We start from the raw sequence: 23,039 nt of genomic DNA, 5'->3' as shown, positions 1-23,039 counted from the left end.
TTTGGACTTGAATATAGTCTAAATAGAATAGGTATAATGTTCATATTAGCGTGCTAATGTAATGGTACATAGATAGTAATTATTCTCCTGATCAAGCATATATATGGTCAAATGAGTAATTTTATTTGTTCTGGGACGTTTTAATCTCATGCATATGTCTCAAAGATATTTATAGGCCAAAATTTTCTTTTTCAAATTTTTATAGATCAATTTCTTTTTCTTTGTTATATATTTCATTTTGTTTATCCCAAACGCATACTGAAGAAGAAGAAGAAGAAGAAGCAGGAGGAGGAGGAAGAAGGAAGAGAAAGCGGAAGAAAGAGGAAGAGGATAGTATCTACGTGTTTCAAGATGTGATCTTTAGCATCTTGATGACTCTTCACTTTATCCTCAGACAAACATCAACTTAATAAGAAGAGCGTGTGTGTGTATATATGTGTTAGAGGTGCGAATAAAGCTCCACATTGAAATAAATGGGAGCTATGATAGACTTATGAGGGAGTGGGCTACTCCACTCATTAGGTTAACCTTTTGAGTTAAAACCCCAATCCCTTATGATAGAGCCTAGGATCCGAACAAGTGGTATCAGAGCTGAGACCTAAATATTACCAAGTGTATGCACGAGATGAATCTGATGTGCCAAATGAAAGTGTGGGCCCCACGTCGCGATGGTGGAAAAAAATCCGTTAACACTCGAGGCGGACCTTCTCTTTAGAGACGCGGGGAGACCTCGAGGTTGTTGTGCATACCATGAAACGCGAAGATATGCGATGGAGAGCACACGCTAGTAAGATCTTCATGTAATGTAATGGAGGTGCGATGGAGTATCCAATAGACGGAATGAGTTATCGTTCGAAGGGGGGCCATGGTACTTCATTAGAAGGGGGATTGTTAGAGGTGCAAACAAAGTCCCACATTAGAACAAATGGGAGCTATGACGAATTTATAAGGGAGTGGGTTATTCCACTCACTAGGCTAACCTTTTGAATTGGAACCTCAATCCCTTTTGGTGGGGCCCATGGTCCGAACAAGAAGTGAGACTCCACATGCAAAACTGACACAACACATTTTAGAAGCCCAACTTGGCCCATAAGGTTATCCTATTGAGTCTTGAGTCCTTCCATGTATATAAATCATTTCACATCTCCACCCACTTTCCATGTGGGACAACACACGTGCACTTTTCTCAACAATCTCCCCCTCATGTGTGTGTTCACCGAGCTCCTCCTGAACTAAAGTTTTAAGTAGCCGACACATGCAAGCGGGAGCCAACTCGAGCATGAGAAAGAGAGCCGAAACCATGTAAGCCCACCAAATGCTCCACCATCTGCACCTGTAACTACAACCGAGTGTGATCGCTTAACCCGAACCAACCACCGACTCTGATACCATTTGTTGGGGAGACTCCACATACGAAACTAACCCAACACACTTCAGGAGCCCAATTTAACCCAAAAGGTTAACCTATTGAGTCTTGAGTCCTTCTATGTATATAAAACATTTCACATCTCTACCTATTTTTTATATGAGACAACACATATGCACTTTTCTCAACGATATATATATTATATGTGTGTGTGTGTGTAATGTCACAATTTATCATCAAGGTAGGGTAGGATAACATGCATGTTACATGTGGACAGGCACATTATTATTAATTCTGTCTTGAATGGTTTCGAATCTATTGTTTTCGAACAATTATTATTTTGCCATTATAAATACATGCATACATCTAAACATATAGACACACACAGATATATTAATAAACCAGCAGTAGAGAATTGCAGACAACACATGACTATGATTGCAAAAGGCCGCTTATAACAAATTGTCACAGTGCATAGAAAAAGGGGGGGAAAAAAAAGTATAACCCAGTACATCAGAAATAGTGTTCTTCTATAGCCACACAGTATAGAAACAGAAATTATCATCGCCGAATAATTTGAGGCCATCCTTTCATTTGTGGCTTGTATGCATAATGCACTTCAACCCCCACCTTATAATGGCATTATTTTATGATAAATTGGTGATGTGCATCTTTCTTCGTACATAGATATTTCAGACGATGTTGATGATATTGAAAACAACGTTAAAACTAACACCTAAATAATTAGAATTTTTTCATATGTCACTTAGCAAATTGTAACCATGTTTCTTTTGTTGTGTGCGCGGGGGGACCGGACCGGGCATCAGGGGTTAAGACGCTTTGTGTCGTAATAATAATGATCATAAGATGAAAAAACATACACTACAAAAGAAAAAAAGAAGTGGACTTTTCATGTTGTGCTATTTGTTTTCTTTTCTTGTATTTTGTTTGATTTCCGCACATGAAGACCTGTATTCCATAGCATTCGACCTTTAATGAATGACGAAAACTGCGTGCAAAAATTTAAAAGTGGATTCTTTTGCTAGGGCTGTCGGTCCATAAATTAATTATAATTGACTGGAGATATTATTTTCCTATACTGATCTTTTTACGGGTTAATTACACAAATAGTCCCTGAAGTTTATCTCAATTCCTCTTTAATCTATGACTTTTCAAACGTCTGACACAATTAGTCCTTGAAATTTTATTTTATTTCAGTTTCGGTCTTTTCATTTATTAGGTGTTAAAATTTGATAGAATTTGTATAATTAAAATTAGAAACAGTTAAAACTTTTATTTTTTTTGTATCGTTTTAGCCCCTAAACTTTATATGTCTCCAATTTTGATCCCTAATTTTTATAAATTCTGTCAAATATTTAACACCAAGCTAACAAGTATTTAAGATAGAAGAGAGGGAAAAGAATAACAATTCAACGATTTCAAAGAATTACAGAAAGGACTCGGTCTTAGACAGCTTGGAAAGAGATTGATTGCTAATAAAATTGTAAAAAGTACACTATGTAGCTAATTAACTAGATAATGGAGTTGAGATCTCGCAAATTTTTTGAATATTTTAATAATGGAAAAATTACAAAGTGATATTCATGTTTTATACTATAAAATTACTTTGCTTTAATGATGTTAATTTTTTATAGTTTATAAAATTTTCTTTTTTCTTTTTTTTTTTGGCTATATTTTAGCATGATTAGTAAAATTTTTCTATATATCTGACTTTCGCGTATTATATATGTGTGTGTGTGTGTGTGCGCGTTGCATATGTATTCGAAATCTTACTAGACGTTGTGGCTGCAAGCATGGATAGCAACAATTTCACACCTAACTACACAATAAGGTGTAAAATTCAAATCTCCACGCACTGAATTCAAAAAAAAAAAAAAAAAAATCTTACTAGCGTCATGGTATTTGATATGCATGTACTATATAAGTAAATTATAATTCAGCCGAAAAAATATATAAATATATTATAAATATATATACATATACGTGTTTGTATTTTCTATGCAACAAAATTTATATATACATATATATATATATACATATATATATATATATAACAAGCCTGTAAGTGATAGAAGAAAAACATTTTCTTTCTACTAACCTGCATGCCCTTTGTAAATGATCCAAGCAAATTTCTGCATTTTGATTTTGCTGAAAGTTATTGCAAATTTATTGTATAAACCTATTTTAAATATATTCAATTATAAAACGTAGTACTCTAAGAAGAAAAGTGCGAGAATTTATTCAAACCTTGCAGTAGTAATTTGCTCATATATAGAATATCAAGCTTGTAATTTTCAGCAACAAAGAGGGTAAAAAAATCAATACTCAAAAATACAAAAACCAAATGTGCATGTGATTGGGAAAGTTCAGAACGGTGGGTAAGTGCTGCTATATATTACCTTTTATAGATGTTCTATCCTTGTCATTTCAAGTCCAATTCGTATTCTGCATATACAATGCACTTCGTATATATTATTAACATGTACAAATATAGAAGTTAGTTAGAAGTGATCTACTTGCAATAAATTATAATTCCAAATTTAAACTAGCCACACATTATATATTGAGCTTCTGTTTATTTAGTAGTAGTAGTACTACACACATAAACACTATAATGCTTTAAAGACATATTAGTAGTACTGCACATAGAAGTTTGTTCAAGATTCAAGATATCACTGAACACTTCCGTCAAAAGGAATCAAAAACCTTTGGTTTTTACTGTACAAAACAAAGCTGATCCCCCGGTTTTTCCTTTTCTCTGTCGTAAAACTTGCAGGCCAAACACAGCAAGTCATCACTGCTGATGGCGATAAACGTGTTCTTTATGGTGATAGCGACATTGTGTATATATCTATGTATGTATATATAATTATATATTATATGCATGGGCCAGTCAAAAAGGCAAAACCACCCTTCTAATATAAAATAGTATATTTTAATGCCCACTAATTTTGTTCTGGATTTGTGTTTGTGGGAGTTGGTTTTGGTTTTGGACAAGTCACGTGTGCAAGGTTGAATTGGTGGAGGAGTAGCTACTAGGTAGTAGTACTGTTTGTAATTTGCTGATCATCTATTGTACATGCAATATAATAGAATAGACACCCACATAATACACACGGTCTTCGGCAAAACCTAGCTAAGTGCTTGATTTAGCCCACTATGTATCTCTCTAAAATGGCCAACCTATACATAGACCCTCCATTAGTATTGGCCACCACACATTGAAAGCCTAAAAGCTAGTCAGTCTTTCTCTCTCTTGGTCGAAAATATATTATTATTTAATTAACGAGTCTTTTCATAAAAAGAAAATAAAAGGGTCTAAAGGTTTTATTTTTATTTTTATCTTTCTTTCTCCCTCTCTTATGTGTGAAAATTAACGGGTCTAAAAGTTGAAAGGATTCCCATCAATCTCCTGAATTTGTTTTGGTTAGTCATGATCACTCCCTCATTTGCTTACGCTGCTTCCACATTATGTTGCACAAACCCACATACTATTCTGTACCGTTTCATGTAATCAAAAGTCATAACAATTAACACGTATCCATTTTTGTACGTAACATTAACCCCAAGGATAACATCAAGATACAAAGGCTAATTATTCGAGAAAGTATAACAAAATTATTTAACTAGTAAAGCCAAGTGTCAAAATACTAAACGAAAAAAAGGAAATTATTTAAAAAAAAGTTACAAAAATATCAAAGAAACAAGGTGTAGAGAGGACTTATTACTATGTAAGTACTCGTTCAATGGTTGAACCAGGTAATCAAGTTCTAACCAGAAATTTATATATATATATCTCCCGTAACTCTGTCCCATTATTAGTCTCCCTCTTTCTTGAGGACATCAATTTTCCCCGGTTAAAGTTTCGAACTGTACGGCCAACACCATGACCAGTACAACTACCACTACCACCACTAAGCAAGATGTGATCTTCACTGATCCAAATAATTTCGGCCTCCCAAAGAAGCCGACCAAGAAGGACCGGCACAGCAAGATTTACACCGCGCAGGGGCTTAGAGATCGCCGGGTGAGGCTCTCGATCGACATCGCCCGCGAGTTCTTCGACCTCCATGACATGCTAGGGTTTGACAAGGCCAGCAAGACCCTGGAATGGCTTCTCACCAAGTCCAAGAAAGCCATCAAAGAGCTCTCTAGGAGTAAGCTCAGAACCCATGATCATCACGGCCATGTTATGACCAAGAGTACTGCTTTATTGTCTTCCGCAGCTAACTCAGACCAGTGTGAATTCAACGAAGTCGCTGCCGAGCACAATGTTTCTCCAGAAGATAAAGATGATCATAATAACCTAGAAGAAGAGGAAGAAGAAGAAGAAGAAGAAGAAGAAGAAGAAGAAGAAGAAGAAGAAGAAGAAGAAGAAGAAGAAGAAGAAGAAGAAGAAGAAGAAGAAGAAGAAGAAGAAGAAGAAGAAGAAGAAGAAGAAGACGGCGTGTTATTAGCTCCAAAAAGAAAGTGCCTAGAAGAGAAAATCGATATGGAGACGTTGAGCGAGTCGGCTTTGATGAGTCTCCTCGCGAAGGAGGCGAGGGCAAAGGCGCGGGCGAGGGCAAGGGCAAGAACCAAAGAAAAGAAGCACAACTATTGCACTAGTAGTTATAATAGTAATAAAATTAGGTCGAATTATAATATGGGAAAATGCGCAGGTTGGAGCTCTCAGATCTCGAACCAACTCTTCAGAACAGTAACGAGCCACCTTGATCAAGATCAAACTCTAAGATCCCCAAACTTGGTCGGGGAAATTAGCCAGGAGAAAGAAGCTGGCCTTTTTCGGATGAGGTCTAATGCTCGTAAAGATGATGATGATGATGATCAAGAAGAGCCTAGTGTTGTGATGATCAAGAGGAACAAGTTGAAGTTTCCTTTGATTTCTAGCGGTACTTATGATCACCATCAGGGACAGTTTTGTGGGATCTCAAAAGGTGAATCTTCGAACAGCGCTATGATCTACTCTTCTCCAAGCTTATTATTGACTCAAAATTGGGACAACAACAACAGCAACAATATCAGTACGGCCTCTCCACACTCGTCCAGCTTTTGCTTGCCGACGTGAATCTTTCAAAGCTGTAAGGTGTCCAAACCGCATATTGTACTCTTTTGTCAAGACTCGGCGTTATATTTTTACTTTATATAGATACATATATATATATATATATGTATATATATTGTTGGTCATCACTTTTCACATCTGTATAGTGATTTCAGCATCAAACAATGATCAATATTTGCAGAAGAAGATCAAATCTGTGGCCAAGACTTGAGAGGGGAGATTCATGATCAGATACACAAGGTTCGAAGGGAATATATATATATATATATGTATATATATTGTTGGTCATCACTTTTCACATCTGTATAGTGATTTCAGCATCAAACAATGATCAATATTTGCAGAAGAAGATCAAATCTGTGGCCAAGACTTGAGAGGGGAGATTCATGATCAGATACACAAGGTTCGAAGGGAATATATTCAATGTCTCTACTTCTAAAGCTAGCTAGTGAGTACTCATGATGAAGATGCGTAAGATATCATCATTCCTTTGTTATGTTTTGAGCTTAATTTATATGTATTGGACAAGTAGTAGTTAGTACTTTAATTTGAACGCTAGCTTAATTATATGCATTTTGAAGTATTGATTAATGATCTCCACTGTTTTTGGATGCTTTGAAGTACTTATATCTAATTTCTCTGGAATTTTATTCCCCCTTTTTCTTGAGTTCTCTTTACTTGGTCATGATGCGTATATATGACAACTTGGCTTGAAAGATGAATTTTCAGAAAATGGTATAAGTTTGAGGTTTTCTGCAGGAAAAAAAAAAAAAAAACAAAAGCACACACATAAAAAACAAAACAAAACCAAACAACTATATATGCCAATTTGTCTAATTAAAAGAGTATATAAGTTTAATTGAGAATTTTGGTTGCAGATGAGAGATATTTCCTGTTAACTAAAAGTTGATTGATAATTTGATGAGGATTATTCATGAACAGATAGCAGGAAACTTCTAAAACCAGTCGTGTAATGTGGCTACACTAAAGAAATTAAAGTTTTTGGAGTCTAATCAATATGATATTTTCACATCATGTCAAAATACATTATGACGTCAACACACTCATATAGAAGTTTTTAATATTTGAAACCTTTGGTGTACGTATAATAATTAGTAATTTCCTTGGGAAATAGCATTCAAGTTGAGAAACTAAAACGATGTAAGCCATATGCAGAATGCGTCATGAAATTCAATCTTGACAATGTTAGGGAGTTCAAAAAGTACTTAAGCCTAACAATTAAAAAAAAAATCCAAACTCAAGCTCAGATTTGATATGGCTAATACTTATTAATAATTCGAAACTCCTATATGCATCAAATGCGAGCTAAAACTTTAGTATTTAATTTTTATTTTTGAAGTTTCCTGCTCTTCGTACGGACTGAAAATTACTCTAGTGTTCCTAGTACTACAAATGATATATCATAACTAATTATGACTGTTTTTGGTAATCGGGATTATAACTATCAACCTGAAGTATATTTTCTGTAGCCAAGAACATAAGTAAATGTCCAATTTGACACAAAATTGTGTTATATAGCCACTAACTGATAGACTAAAAAGCTATGTCATTCTTACCAATTGCTTTGACCTGTTGAAGCTTGTAAGGTAATACAATGAGCTTGTTGCCATTTAATTAATTTGTGGTATACGTTGTGATCCTCATGTTTTTGCGTTTCATTATTGAATTGAGACACATGAGAGATGTAGTACGTATACAATATTGTGTGTGTGTGTGTGTATAATATTAGAGACATACATTTACATGCTCTCCAACAGTAAAACCAGAAACAAACAGAATAGAACATGAGCAAGTCTGCTGTGGTTACACCACACTATATTTATTCTTTTCTGTTCAGCTGTTAACTCTAATGCAAAGGTAATTACCAAAATATTGTTTTTCTTATTTATAAATTTAGCATGTAATTGTCTTATCCCAAAATCATTTAAGAATAACTTGACTATATATAGTCTGGAAAACTTACTTTATGCACTCCGGATCATGAACTTGTAATAGCTTCAACATACAACTTATAAGTATTGTTCTCTCTTAAGTGTCTAGATCTCTGTCTCCTGTAAATATAAGCTTAAGATTGTATGAAAAAAAAAAAAAAAAAAATAAAAATAAAAATAAAAAAAAAAATAGGAAGTTTTGATCTATGCGTACATTTTGTATTTAGATGTCAACCTTTTGAACATTTGCGTGGTCGAAGGGAGAGAAAAATGGAGAGAAGTCGTTTCTCTTGTTCAAGATACCATTTATGCCTGGTTGGTTTAGTTTCCTTCAATAATAAAAGGTACTGAAGTAGTTACTTTCCAAAATTAAGTGTATATAGTTTCCTTCAGAAATCTCTCCAAACTTAGTTGGAATTATTTGGAAGAATTTGAATCCTTTACCTATTCATTCCCTCCTTTTATCTTTCCGACAAAACAATCATAGATTCTGATTAATTTGTTCTTCTGAACCCTATTGCTCCGTCTACTTTTCCCTCTTATCAAGTAAATTGTAAGCATGTTATCCAGAAGTAAAAATAATTGTTCATTCCAAAAGTATGAATATCTTAACCGTACTTGCCTCCTTTAACAAAAAGACATGTCATGGCATTTTTCCTTCCTTCCTTGCAATATTACTGACTTTCTGTCATATCATTCTCTTAAGTACTGAAATTTTCAGAGGATTTTCTGGTGAATAAAATAAGGATATATAAATAATTCTATAATAGTCTGCTTGCTGTGTAAGTATTAATGAAAAGGAGACTAACAACAGTCAAGGCTAGTTGGGAACAATAACATTGAAGAAATTAGTTAACAACTTTCCGATAAAGATACTGTTTGTATATACGACTCTGGAAACTATTCTATTTTCAAAAATTTTGTGTTTTTTGTAATAACATATAACTGATTCTACATGTATTTATATATGGTATTGATGAATAAATGGCGATAAGTATATTGGTGCAGATTTGTTGCTTGGTGATAGAAAGGTGGTTGTAAGTAATATGTTGAATATACAGTACCAAATATTTGAAGATTTTCAAAAGAAAGAAAGATGATAATGATGTGTTTTCAAGGTTACTTATTAGAATTTTGGTAGATATGACGCTTCTCGTCACATTCTTCCTGCAGATCATTAACTAAAAACGAGAAAGAGTATGTGTGTCTTCATCTATTTAGCAGTAATTAGTCTAAGGTTTTATTTTGTTCATGTGTTTTGTTAAAGAACTGAACTCCGAGTTTTAGCTGACAGAAACTAAGAAAAACTAATTCATAAGGATTTTCATATATACAACTCTTCATGTAATAAGAATAAGAGTACAATTAAACACACAGCTTTAAACTAGTTTGATACATATTTCTATTAGTTGTGTGATCAATTCCATAGTGATACTTTCTATAGCTAGATTATTAGAAAAGGGTGAAATTTTGCATAGATTGTTTTGTGTTACTATTGTTATTAAACAAGTTAATTTTGTGTTATTTTAATAACGCATGCATGAGGCTACTATAACCTATAATGTATCGATCTTTGATAGAGATATAGTAGATCAGCCGGTTGTTCTCTTTTTCATTTTTTTATTTGGTTTCTGTTTTTGTTTTGGCTTGTGGCTACTGTGCCTTTTGGTTTCTTTTATATAACCTATAATGTATCAGATATATGCGATCAAGCATGCATATAAAAACTTAACTTTGTGAGGACCTCTTCTTATTTTCTTTAAATTAATTTCACTATTTCTTTAACTATGTCTGCTGGTCTGCTATAGGTTGTGTTTCCTATTTTAAGACCTTTAGTTTTTTTTTTTTTTTTTTGCTCTTTTTGTTATCAAGACCTTTAGTTATTGTGATTATGATATCTGGCTGGTTAGCTAGTGGATATATATATATATATATATATATGAGACCACAGAAATATTCACCATTTTGCTTGTTCTTATGTTCAAAAACTTGGCTTTGGAAAGAGTAAAATCCTATATAGACTATGTTTAGTTAAAATCTGGGATTGACGAGCATGCCTATATATACATGCCTCTTTTTAGGAAGCTCAACTTGATATGAAAAGGCAGAGATATATACAAATGCACATACATATATTAGCCTAGTACTTTCCTTAGCATTGATACGGTGTTTTAGTTATTTCATAAGCTTATAATAGGGCACAAGGTACTATCTACATCGAAACAGCCTTCATTAGTTATTATGTTGGTTATAGTCAGCAGAGAGACATCTAAAAATTTCAATAACTACAAGTGATTACAAGTTCTGTAGGGAGCAAACCCTACAAAGTGTATATAAGCCGATCTAGGCTAATTTTTAAAAATACCTCTTAAAATGTAGCCTTTTTTATTTCGACCATTTAACATTAGTCTATATATTTCTACTTTTTAGATTAGTTAGAACTAATCAGGAGGTAAATTTTTTTAAAATACATACTTTTAATAAGTTAGATATTTAAAGAGATAAAATCTGTAATTTTCTCATCTATTTATTTATGTGCTAAATAATATATATATATACAAGCACATATATAAGTATATATATATAATACAAACATATACCGAAAAATGAAAATTGCAAAATTTTGGTGCCAACAGATCATTTAACAGTAATATTACTGTAATACGATACGTGATTCTGTGAACCATGTTTCCCTAAACAGCCGCAATATCCATACAGTAGCACCAGAGAGCTGTAACTCTAAGAAACAAATTTTGAAATATAATTTTATTTTCCTTTCCAATTTATCCACATCAATTATATATAGACCAGCCAACACACTATAGGCTGTCCCACGTGCATTGGAAAAAAAAAAGAGGGTGAAAATCTGCATTGTGATGTGATGTACTTAAGGAAAGAGAAAGCAACAATACACGGGAAAACTTTCTATCCGACATTAACATGCATTTATAACTTTAGTTTTCTCTAATACGTACTGCCTTATACGCGTTTTTTAGGCAGTACAAATACACTAGTTAATAGTCAATACAATACAATTTGTTACTAGCATTCTTAATTTTATGTATATTTGACACATTGCCAAAAAAAATCAAATTTTTAAAGAAGGTACATTCTACTTTTAGTACAAATAGTATATATGCCTGTCCGCTACTTGCAATTTCTCAAACAACTTTTCCGGATATTGTGTTCAATTGATACATCTTTTTAACACCTTATAATTTTTTTTCTTCTTCTTTTCCTTTTTTTTTTTTTTTCCCTCATTAGCTTTCCCTTGTGACTGTCATAATTATAGTACGTACGTGCGTCTATATATTGTAGCCTAAAAACTTTTCAACAAAAAGTGAGAAAACCAACAATAAGAAAAGGATGAAACTGAAAAGATTAACGTGGGACCCATCAGACATATCATATCATAATGAAGCCTGCTGGGTATGGTCAAGCTTTCAAATCTTACCAGTGGACTCTTTCAGATTATCAAAACGTGTGCGTCCAGATTTGTTGTCACTTGTCTTTCGCGTCAACTTTCCATATTTCATAACTTCCTCGGACTCTCCCTCTCCTCAATAAGTAACTCATCTTCATGATCGCCCCAAGAGAAGAGAAATAAATCATAATAAACACTCCTCCTGAAAGAGAAAATAAAAATAAAGAAATAAAAAAAAAACGTATGTATATTAAGAGCAAAGTTTAATTAGGCAGCAAAACATGGTTAGTTATGACATTATGATTAATTTTTCTAACTTTCTTTTCTGGTTTTCAAATTTCCCAGCTGCCAAAATGTATAAAAATTCTCTGCATGCGAAGGAGAGGGACCAAATTGCCCGTGATTTACGTTACTGAAACGACATTGTCTGGCCTAGACCGGCGACCTTTAATACACAAACAGAAATCTACACAGTTACACTAATTCTATAGCTCAGAAGGAAAAAAAAAACATGAATGTTCATTACACACCCTAAAAAGGTACGAGATGGAGACATTTCATCAAACAACGAATAATATATAATCACACAGAGATATATACATATATATATATATATATGCATGAGAAAAGAAAACGAGCTGAGAAAGCTAAAATTGGTACTTACTTTGCAGAAGCCACATACACTTAAAATTCTCAAACAGAGAAAGAAGAGAGAGAAAGAGAGAGAGAGAGAGAGAGAAGTGAACTTTCTTTTTCGTGGGGGTTCTTTTGAAATTTGCACTTGCTCATTTGTGGTAGCTAGGAATATACGGAAAACGGTCACTCAAAGAGCAAAATATACATTGTCGTAGAAGTGGATTTTTGCTGGCTTGTGAGTTGTTAGAGGGAAATAGAAAGGAAATTAATGGCGGCTACAGTAATCAGTAATTTAGTGTGTCAGTTGGAGATCAGTGAGGCTCTGCAGAATATCCAATATAAAATTCCTGCAAATACTACGGAGAATCTAATATAATACCCAGTGAAAATCTTCCTAGCTTTTAATTTCCTGATTTGACCATGCTCCAGAAAAGAAAATCCACCAATCCAGTATCATATATCTACAAACCCTACTTTTTTTTTTCTCTTTTTATTCTCTCACTTTGGACCGGTAAATATTATTTTGTCCAAAGTTTCTTTTCTTTCTTTTTTTTTTTTTTTTTTTTTCAAATTACATCGGTAAGGGAAACTTTTGTACGTATGAGTTGCATTAAAAAACAAAGTGCATGGAGAGAGTATGTTGTGTATCCGAGATGGTATTAAGAGATGTGATCGCTTAGGGTTAGACTTAGACTTACGAGTAGATAGTACTTTATTACCAGCAGTCAGCGGGTATATACTCTACTAATTAAGGGCAAAAAATTTTTTTTTATTATTACCAGCAGTCAGCGGGTATATACTCTACTAATTAAGGGCAAAAAAAAATTTTTTTAAAAAACTTCTACACTAACACTCTGTTTGATAAAAAGGAAAGAAAATGAGAGAGAAAGAAAAATTATAATACATAGAAAATTAAAAAGATAGAAAAAATTTTAATTTTTTCTTAACTTATTTGGTATGATACAAAAGAAACAAAATGAGAGGTTGTTTGGTACCTAGATTTGTTTCCTGATTTGAATTATAGTTCGTAGTTCGTTACAGTATTTTTTCTCATAAAAAATACACGTAAATTAAAAATAATTCTAATCACATTGTTCTAATCCATGAACTAAACGTCTCTTAAATTTATTTTCCTTTGTTTGGTATAGGAATTGAAACTAAAGGGATGAGAAAATTATTATTAGTGTAATTACTTTTTTGTCTAAATGAGGACAATTTTAGATGACAAATGAGGACAACTCAACAATTTGACTTTATTTGTGTAGTTATCTGTATTTTCTTTTCTTAAAATTCACTCATTTTTAGATGGATTGAATATGATGGGACATGCTAATAAAAATTTTCATTTAATTTTTCTTTTTTTTTCCAATTTTCTTTCTACCAAACAAGCTAACTTCTTAATTTCTATCCAAAAATCCCTCCAATATTTTTTTTTCTTCCACTTTTCATGCATACCAAACACATTATAAAACTTCATACCGACAGTATATGTTTTAATCATTGAATCTAATTAAAATGATATTAAAATAAAAAATACGATAAGAGATATTTTCTGATAACGGTTCAAAAATATAACTTTACTAATAGTGTATTGTTTTCATATTCTATTATAAAAATATAAAAAAAAATTGGGTATAAAATTAATAACCCGACAAATGGGACGTGTATGGTTTGCAAAGAGTGTATGAATGAGCCTAGAGATATGAAACAATGACCTCTACAGTTGTAATGAATGCGTACCGTATTCTTTTGTCGTTCTTGAATAATTTTTGACATTTTTGGACTGAGCAATTTTTTAATAGCTCTCACTAGGGGTGTAAGAGCTGGCATTGTACTCTAGTAGGTCAATTACTATGAAGTTGTCATTAGTTAGTTTTCATAGGCGGTAAAAAAAATGAGTTTTTTTTTAGGAACAGAATAAAATAAATAATTTTTTTATTTTTTAACCGTTATATTTATATTAAAAATTATATATCTTATATATAACTAAATATAATTTTAATTAAATTTAAGGATTATAAATTAATATTATCAGATCTACCTAAAGAAAGTTAAAAAAAATTAAAAAAAAATGAAGCTTTCTTATAGACAAAGCAGAAATAGAAGTACTGACACATATATGCATTATTAATGTCAAGCCTGGAGCTTCAAATCGCGTAATTATGGTTTGATTGATCAGTGTAGCATTTTTTTTTTTTTTTGCAAATGTCAAGGTTTTTTCTATAAAGAAGAATGTTGACTCATAATCTTGTTCAAGGAACAAATGCCAAACATTATAACTTTGTTATTTTTCACGACTCAAGTTTTTTTATTGTGTTTTTTAATAAAAATTTAAATTTAATTTTTTTATCACAGTATTTTCTTTTATATACAAAAATTATAATTATAATTTGAGATGTGAAACGGTATATACGCCTACAAACTGAGTGCAACATCTTGTAGTTTATTTAGTGGTACCAGATTTTTATTCGCGCTTCGTCCACAGGTTGGATACATTTGGGCTCTTTCGACCCTGTTCATGAATGGAGTCACCTATAATCGAGGGTGGACATCCATCTCACCTGAAATTTACTTTAAAAAATTATATAAAATTTTATGAAATTTGTAGTTTGTTGCCTCTAAAATTTTTCGCTGATTTAAATTTTTAATTCGAGTTGAAATGTGACTTTATGTGAGAACTTTTTATTCTAATAAAAAAGTTAAATGTCACTATTTTTAAGAATTTTTTACTGTAACAAAACTCGAATCGGTGAAATGAACAGAGCCACGAGACCACCTCATAAAAAGTTCAGTCCATTTTTTCTATAATTTTGATGTACGCCTCCGTCGCATGACTTATTTGGTTTGGCTCTACCCTTTGCCGATGCCCATGTCACTACTTATGATCATCGAGGGATGTTCTCTTTATCCCCAGTGATCTATTTTCTTTGCTTCTCTCTATTTAAGCATGGTTGTAAATTTCATTTGTATTCAGCTGGTCTACCTTTAATTTGCTAAAAAAAGAAGTTAAAGTACACATTTTCTAATTATATATTCTCTGTTTCCCCCTATCTAGTATCTAGTGTAACATAGAAGAATAACACTTTTAGAAAAGAGGTATTTTTCTAGGTAAAAAGTCGTTTTATTCAAGTATGCCAATTATATGAAAAGATTTAAGCCTAACTAACATGTAAAGACAATATATGTGAATAACTATAATTTAAAAGTGATACATTCAGTCTAATTTATACCTTTTTCTCAGGTGAATTAGAGAAATACCATCTTAAGAAAAATAATACCATACATAATTTACCCTTTTTTTCGAGTGAATTAGAAGAATATCAGTTTTAACAAATTTGAATTTAATTATATGACTTTTATAGAAAACTTACTAGTTTTAGGAATACCCTTTGGCAACTTGCTTGAATACTTAGGGATTGTCTACTTGGGGATTCGGCCCATAGGTTTAGGCTTTAGGCATCGTTGTTGTGGTGCACAGCAGCACAAGAGTTGTGTCAATGATTGACACCAAATGGATCGGATAGAAAGCTTGCCCATCAGATATTTAAGTTTCGTTTATTTTACCGATTTAAATTTAAAATTTTAATTTTATTATAATAAAAAGCTCTTAGAAATAATCACATTTAATTTTTTTACTACAGTAAAAAGTACTCACATCTAACGTAAAAGTCATATCTCAACTCAAATTAAAAATTTAAATCAATGAACTAAACCGGTCCTTAGACATATAATATAATCTTATTAGTCATGTTAAAATATAATAAAATTTAGAATATTTTACCATCAGAAAAAATTAATTATTATAATAGTTTTACCTTTTTATATAGTATGAAAAGTGACATTTTTTAAAAAATACTCTATTTCAATTTCTATTCATGCAAATATGCTATGCAGTGCAATTTTTTCGTAAAAATTACAGCACATACCAAAATTATAAGAGTGGATGGTTGAATATGGTTATGATTTTAAAATATTTGAGTAATTACAAAAATTACATAATACTTAATAGTATTACAAAGATACTCTTGTTTTATAGCAATATTATGTATTAATTATTTTAATGATATTAATTGTTTTACTTGTAAAATATTTTTAAGTTTTTTTTTCCTATATTATAAGTAAAATGTCACTAACTACTCATAAAATCAGTTATACAAATTCATAACCACCCATATAAAAAAAAAGTTAATCCAGAATAATATTATTTCAATAATCACAAAAATAGATAAATTAATAATAATGTTAAATTGAAAACATATTCTCAACAAAGAGTTTAAAATTAATCGCTTTGTGTAAATACTTTTTTGCCCCTTTCAACTAATTACACGGCAAAATTTCACAACTTAGAGTTGAAATTTAGCAAAATTCTCAAAATATTGTAAATATAGCAAAATGACATAGTAATTATCATAATAATATCATATTTTATACCATATAATGATATAGTAATTATTTTAGTGATATAAAAATGATATTAAATTTTGCTATTCTTGTAATATTTAAAAAATTTTTGTTAAATATAAATTTTGATATTCAAATTTTGTTACGTGTGTAAATCACCCTTGTACGTAGCCCATTAAACCGGGCTTATTCAGGTTGATAACCCACTCCCTAAGTCCTCCAAGCTGAGCCCATTCAGGAAAAAGAAAAAAGAAAGAGAAAGAGAAAAAAAAAAAAAAAAAAAAAAAAAAAAAAAAAAAAAAAAAAAAAAAAGAACCGACGTCGTATCATGCGCTTTCGGCTTTATAATCTTTTCTCTGACCCATTTATGTTCATCAAAACGCTACGATTCGTACCTCAATCGATTTCACACATCTGATCTTGCCTTGCTCATAAAGTTTTCTGAGAGAATCCCGTCGGAAGAAGCGAAGACGAAGAAGGAGCAGAGAGGGAAAAAATGGAGGCGCCGAAGACCATTGCGCACGAGATCGGAGGGGTTCAGAACGACGCGCTTCGCTTCGGCCTCAACGGCGTCAAGAGCGACATCGTTGGATCTCATCCCCTCGAATCAGCTTACCAATCTGTAATTCCTATCTCAAAACCTTAGCTTTTATGTTGTTCGCGCTCTGTTTGGTTTCCGAGAAAATTTTGCGGTAAAATCTAGTGGAAAGTCGGTTTCTTAGTTAGTATCTTTCGCTGTTTAAGCTGAGAATGTGAGTCTCGCCTCAGTTAGGGTAATTTTCTTGGGGTTTTGAACTGATTATATGGTTTTGATGATATGTCTGTTTGTGCTGATGCTCTAAACGAACTCTTCGATGGAAAATTGTTTTCTTTAAAGAATCACTTTGTTTTAGGTTTATTTTGTTTTCTCAGTTGATTTTAAGAGCTGTGAAATGTTTATGATTCTGACTATCTTTCGGCGCATTAGACGAGGAGGACACAGGAGGAGATGAAGAGGAAAATCCTTAGAAACACATATGGAAGTGCTTTCCCGTTGAAGATGGACCTTGACAGGCAAATTCTTTCACGGTACGCTGGTTTTTCTTAACCTAGGTTAAGTATTAGGCGTTTGTCTTAACCTTGTATGATTATTAGATTTTTTTTTTTGAGAGACCCTTATCGTGATTCGTGAGATTATTGATGATTAGTTCTTTATCGTATTATGCGGAAACCTTGTAGATGTTTGTCCTTCAATTGACTTGCTCGAAAGGAGACTGTACGCTTTTGATGCTTGGTATTGCTGAGTGTAAGGTATTATAATGTCTAGAGTCAGTGCTGGCATCTAGTATAAATCCTATGAAAGATTTCTGCTTTCCTTTCAGGAAGCAATTAGCAAACTAGAGGAACTCAAAAAAAATTTAGGAATTAGCTCAAAGTTTGGAGCTGGAACAATTAGATATCCTTGCTATCATTTAGGAAGCAATTAGCTAAATACTGGAATGAAAAATTTAGGATTGAACTGGATGATTTGGATAACTCAAATCTCGGTCTTATCTCTTACATCTAATGTTAGGGAGAACAAATTTAGAATTTGGCACTACGTACGGGGTGTTAACTTTCAAGTGCTCTGCTTTGGCTAAGTGTCTATCTGTGTACCTAGGGCCTTGGCTGGAAGTCATAATACAGAAATTAGTGGAAATCGTGGATTTCAGATAAAAACTATATTGTGCTGAATTGAAAGTCAAAAGGTTTGCCCTTTGGGAAGTGTGTAGCCGTGTTTCTTTTATGGTATTTTTATAGCTGTTATGGAAGTGTGTAGCTGTCTTTCTTTTACGGGATATTGGTAGCGTTGTAAGTGGAAACCTCTCACTCAACTGTGCTTCACTTCATATAGAGGATATGTTCTTTAGAAGATAGAAACTTCTGAAAATGCCAACTTGAAATACTCTTTCTTAGTAACCAGCTATTGACATGGTTTTTAAGCATTTAAGAAGTAATTTTAGGACCTGTTTTATGGTCCTGGCCTTCTAGGGTTTTTATGCCTGATTGAGATAGCTGATTGCGTACTCGTTTAAATTGCCTTTTCTTGGGAATATGCTCCTTTGATTGCAAGATGAGGAATAATGGGTTATCTCATGTTTTCTGGTGCCACCAGCTCAGCTTTGTTAGACACAAATGCTTTGGTTGTTCTAGGCCATTCCATATTTTGAGATTATTTTGTATATATTCAAAATGAATTACAGATTTCAGAGACCTCCTGGAGCAATTTCTTCTTCAATGCTTGGTCTGGAGGCGCTGACTGGAACCTTGGATGACTTTGGTTTTGAGGATTATCTGAATGGTAAATAACTATTGTCCTTGAACTTACATAATGTTATTTCCTTTGCAGGTTGATCTTTCCTTGAAAAATTTCGCTGAAGTTTAATGTTTATAGTACTGAGATACTCTTGTTCACATCTTTTTCCTCATAAATTTGCCGGAAGTTTTTTTTTTTTAATTTAATTTTATTATTATTAGTATTTTCTGCTCATTCACTATATTCCCTTAGTAGCTAAAGTTTATGGGTAGACCAAATGCCCTACCTCTTCGTGAGATTGAATAGAGCTCTAGATTCACTTCATTTTTCCATGTTCAAACTTCAAACGAGATGGACTGAGATTTAAAATTTCTGTTTGGATTTCTGTTATTTCCCTCCACTTAGGAGCTGCCAAATCAGGCATTAAGAGATTGATAGAGTTACATTTTGTTCCTTTCTCTAGGTAGTTTGAACAAACGAGTTATTTCCACTATAACCATTGGCTTGTCACTTTCAAGCTTACATCGTCTAATATTCCCTAGTTTCACCCTTATGCAGTTGGAAAATATTTTTCACTCATGTATACTCTTTACTTTAATGAAAATGTTGGATTATGTTATCTTCTTAATGTCTTAAATGATGTGTTTTGCAGATCCGCGTGACTCTGAAACCTTCCTGCCTCTGGACATGCATCATGGTATGGAAGTTCGCCTTGGCATTTCAAAGGGTCCAGTCTGCCCAAGTTTTATTTAATTCAATACTTTTTGTCATTGCATTAAAAAGTATTCAATCAGTTTTTGATTGTTCTCCATGGATCCATAATTACACATTAAGCTTTTCAGATGTCGCTATCATCTAGACATGTATTTTCCAGGAGATTAAACTAGTGTGTCATGGAACCTTGTTTTCGTTACAGCAGGCTTTTGTTACCATCTAATTTCTTCCCATATACGTCCAATGTGAATGTGATGAGCCCCAAAACATGTCAAGTTAAACCAGTTCATGTTAAGGAAAACTACGATTATGTTGTCCGATTATGAAATCAAACTTTTGTAGCTATAGATTAAGAAAATATGTTGGGATAAATGTTGATGTTGAAACTTCATAGCACTAAAGTCTATGGTAGTTGCAGCAAACTGTTTATGGTAGGAAAGATAAAGGAGTCGTCAATAAAGACAATCATGTAAAACGGCACAAGAACGATTGAAATTCACGAAACACGTGCACATCCCAACAAAATTGCAAAAAAGAATTGGCCTGTCATCGTCAATGGGCTCTGTGGTTAATAATGGCAGAAAAGAAGTCACAACTTCTCCTAACCCCACTGTTGTTCCTTTCGTTACCGGATGATAAATAAAGAGCAAGACCCACATTCCACGTTTCGAGATACCATAAACCCCCACTTCACTGTTAAAAATTAGGCACAAAACTTCTCTTTCTACTTTTTCTTATAGTCCATGATGATCAATTATCTTTATCATTTTCGATCTTCTCACATTACTTGATCTTTTCTTTCTTCCAAACCTAACACCCCTTTTTCTTTTTTGTCTTCACGGGGAGCATGTTATTATACTTCACTCGTGGCAACTGTGTTCTTATGGTTAAATTAATTTTTAAAGGTTAGATCTGCATTATGAGCAGTTCTGTATAATTAGGAGTGGCAATTTGTGTTGTCGTGTTGGGTTCGTATCATGTCATGTAACTCTTGACATGAACACGACCCATTTAATAATCGTGTCAGAATAAAAAACTCAAACACGACTCTTTTATTACAGGGTTGACATGAACACGATACGACCAATCTGTTTATTAAACATGTTAATAGCATGTCGTGTCAACCTACAAACATGTTTACTACATGTATGTTGAAATTCAACTCTTAATGATAAAAAAATATTAAAAAATCAAAAATATCAAAAATATAGCAAAACAGTAAACTAAAAGAGAAATTTCATAAAAATGTAAGGAAATCCTAGAACCTTCCTTATGTATCCCCTTTTTTTTCTTAAAAAAAAAATTTATACATATCTAAATAAAACATATATTAAATGGGTTAAAAATGTGTTGTGTTTGTATCAACCTCTTTATGACACGTTTATTAAACGGGTTATTTCGGGTTAATTACGTGTTAGAAGATTCTGTCGTTTTGACCCTTTATTTAATCGTGTCTGGCGGGTTTAACCTTTTTTTACCTAGACCTATTTAAAGAAAACCCAAACCCTCTAATTTCGTGCGGGTTTCATGTCGTAACCCAAATTGCTAGCCCTATTGTGACGCACAGTAAATTTTAAATATGGAATTGCATAGATCTAATGGTTCAAAAACTAATCCACCTGTCAAAAACAATTGTTTCCATCGATGAAGCATGCTTAACAACTGTAGGGCTGGCAATTTGAGCTATAACACGATAACACAACTTAAAATCCACACGAAGTTAAAGGGTTTTGGTTTGCCTTAAATTGGTTTGCGTCAAGACGGGTTGAACCCGCCAAACATGATTAAATAAAGGGTTAACATAACATGAACCCTCCAACACGAAATTAACCCGCAATAACTCATTTATTAAACGTGTCATAACTCAGTTGACACTTGACACAAATACGATACATTATGAACCCATTTATAACATATTTTCTAAAGATATGTAAAAATTAATCTTGTTTTCTTGTGCCTGATTGTTGTTTATTGTTTTAGTACTTTGTTTTGTTGTTTCAAGTTTACTATTTTGTTACGCTGTTGGTTTTTCTAATTTCTTTTAAGTTTTTTTTTTTCTTAGCTTTAAATATGGATTTCACTATATGGAGTGTAATGTATTTCAGGTTAACACGACACGGTAATAACTCGTTTAGTAAACGGGTTACAACCCTTCTGATAAAATTGTTAAATATGCCAAATTCGTGTCAAGGATTGTAATGTTAATTGAAAAGCATGACGGGACATAAACACAACTCGGCAATACAAATTGTCAGGCCTAAACAAGTGTTATTCACCAGTTTAGTAAAATAACACACTTCACCGTAAAAAAAAATTCATTTTTCTATTAGCATCAACTTATAAACGTTTTTTTTTTCTTCTTAGCACACGATTAGATTTTTTTCCAAACTCTTCATCAAAATGACTTAACAAAGAAGTTTTATTAGCAAAATAATGTTTGAAAATTTAATTTGCAAAATAACTTGAGAACCATCCCACACAATCACTTTTTACACTGCGCGGCAAAATGACCATTTAACGTAAAAATTAAAGGTGATTTTGCTAAATTCATTTTATTAGGTAGTCATATAATAAATATGATACATTATGAACCCATTTATAACATATTTTCTAAAGATATGTAAAAATTAATCTTGTTTTCTTGTGTATGATTATTGTTTATTGTTTTAGTACTTCGTTTTGTTGTTTCAAGTTTACTATTTTGTTACGTTGTTGGTTTTTCTAATTACTTTTAAGTTTTTTTTTTAGCTTTAAAAATATATTTCAGTATATGGGTTGTAATGTATTTCAGGTTAATACGACATGGTAATAACTCATTTAGTAAACGGATTAGCCGTGTTGTGTTCTTGTCAACCCTTCTGATGTAACTGTTAAATATACCGGATTCGTGTCAAGAATTATAGTATTAATTGAAAAGCATGACGCGACATAAACACAATTTGGCAATACAAATTGTCAGGCCTAAATAAGTGTTATTCACTAATTTAGTAAAATAGCACACTTCACCGTAAAAAAAAATCTATTTTTCTATTAAGCATCAACTTATAAACGTTTTTTCTTCTTCTTAGCAGACGATTAGATTTTTTTCCATACTCTTCATAACAATGACTTAACAATGAAGTTTTATTAGCAAAATAATGTTTGAAAATTTAATTTGCAAAATAACTTCAGAACCATCCCACACA

The 23,039-nt window shown here is 32.5% G+C and overlaps 3 protein-coding genes across 3 annotated transcripts; all 3 read left to right on the top strand.

The window, feature by feature from the left end:
- Positions 1 to 5,267: 5,267 nt before the first annotated feature.
- LOC112091866 (transcription factor CYCLOIDEA-like) lies at positions 5,268 to 5,744 on the top strand (the record flags this gene model as incomplete). Its single annotated transcript, XM_024166551.1, has 1 exon — positions 5,268 to 5,744. A coding segment is annotated over exon 1 (471 nt), but the record flags the coding sequence as incomplete, so codon positions are not given.
- Positions 5,745 to 5,818: 74 nt separating this feature from the next.
- On the top strand, positions 5,819 to 6,699 carry LOC21392493. Its single transcript, XM_010099540.2, has 2 exons — positions 5,819 to 6,468; positions 6,634 to 6,699. Exon 1 carries the CDS (start codon positions 5,880 to 5,882, stop codon positions 6,453 to 6,455), a length of 576 nt encoding a protein of 191 aa, XP_010097842.2. The 5' UTR covers positions 5,819 to 5,879; the 3' UTR covers positions 6,456 to 6,468; positions 6,634 to 6,699.
- A 10,526-nt stretch (positions 6,700 to 17,225) lies between these two features.
- On the top strand, positions 17,226 to 20,083 carry LOC112091863 (cyclin-B1-2-like). Its single transcript, XM_024166546.1, has 4 exons — positions 17,226 to 17,487; positions 17,833 to 17,933; positions 19,088 to 19,185; positions 19,793 to 20,083. The coding sequence occupies exons 1-4, from the start codon at positions 17,362 to 17,364 to the stop codon at positions 19,891 to 19,893; spliced, it is 426 nt and encodes a 141-aa protein (XP_024022314.1). The 5' UTR covers positions 17,226 to 17,361; the 3' UTR covers positions 19,894 to 20,083.
- Positions 20,084 to 23,039: the final 2,956 nt, after the last annotated feature.

Source organism: Morus notabilis, unplaced genomic scaffold (assembly GCF_000414095.1).
Source record: "Morus notabilis unplaced genomic scaffold, ASM41409v2 Scaffold1108, whole genome shotgun sequence".
Lineage (NCBI taxonomy): Eukaryota > Viridiplantae > Streptophyta > Magnoliopsida > Rosales > Moraceae > Morus > Morus notabilis.
Note: the sequence above shows the minus strand (reverse complement) of the source record. Positions and strands in the feature narration are given on the sequence as shown.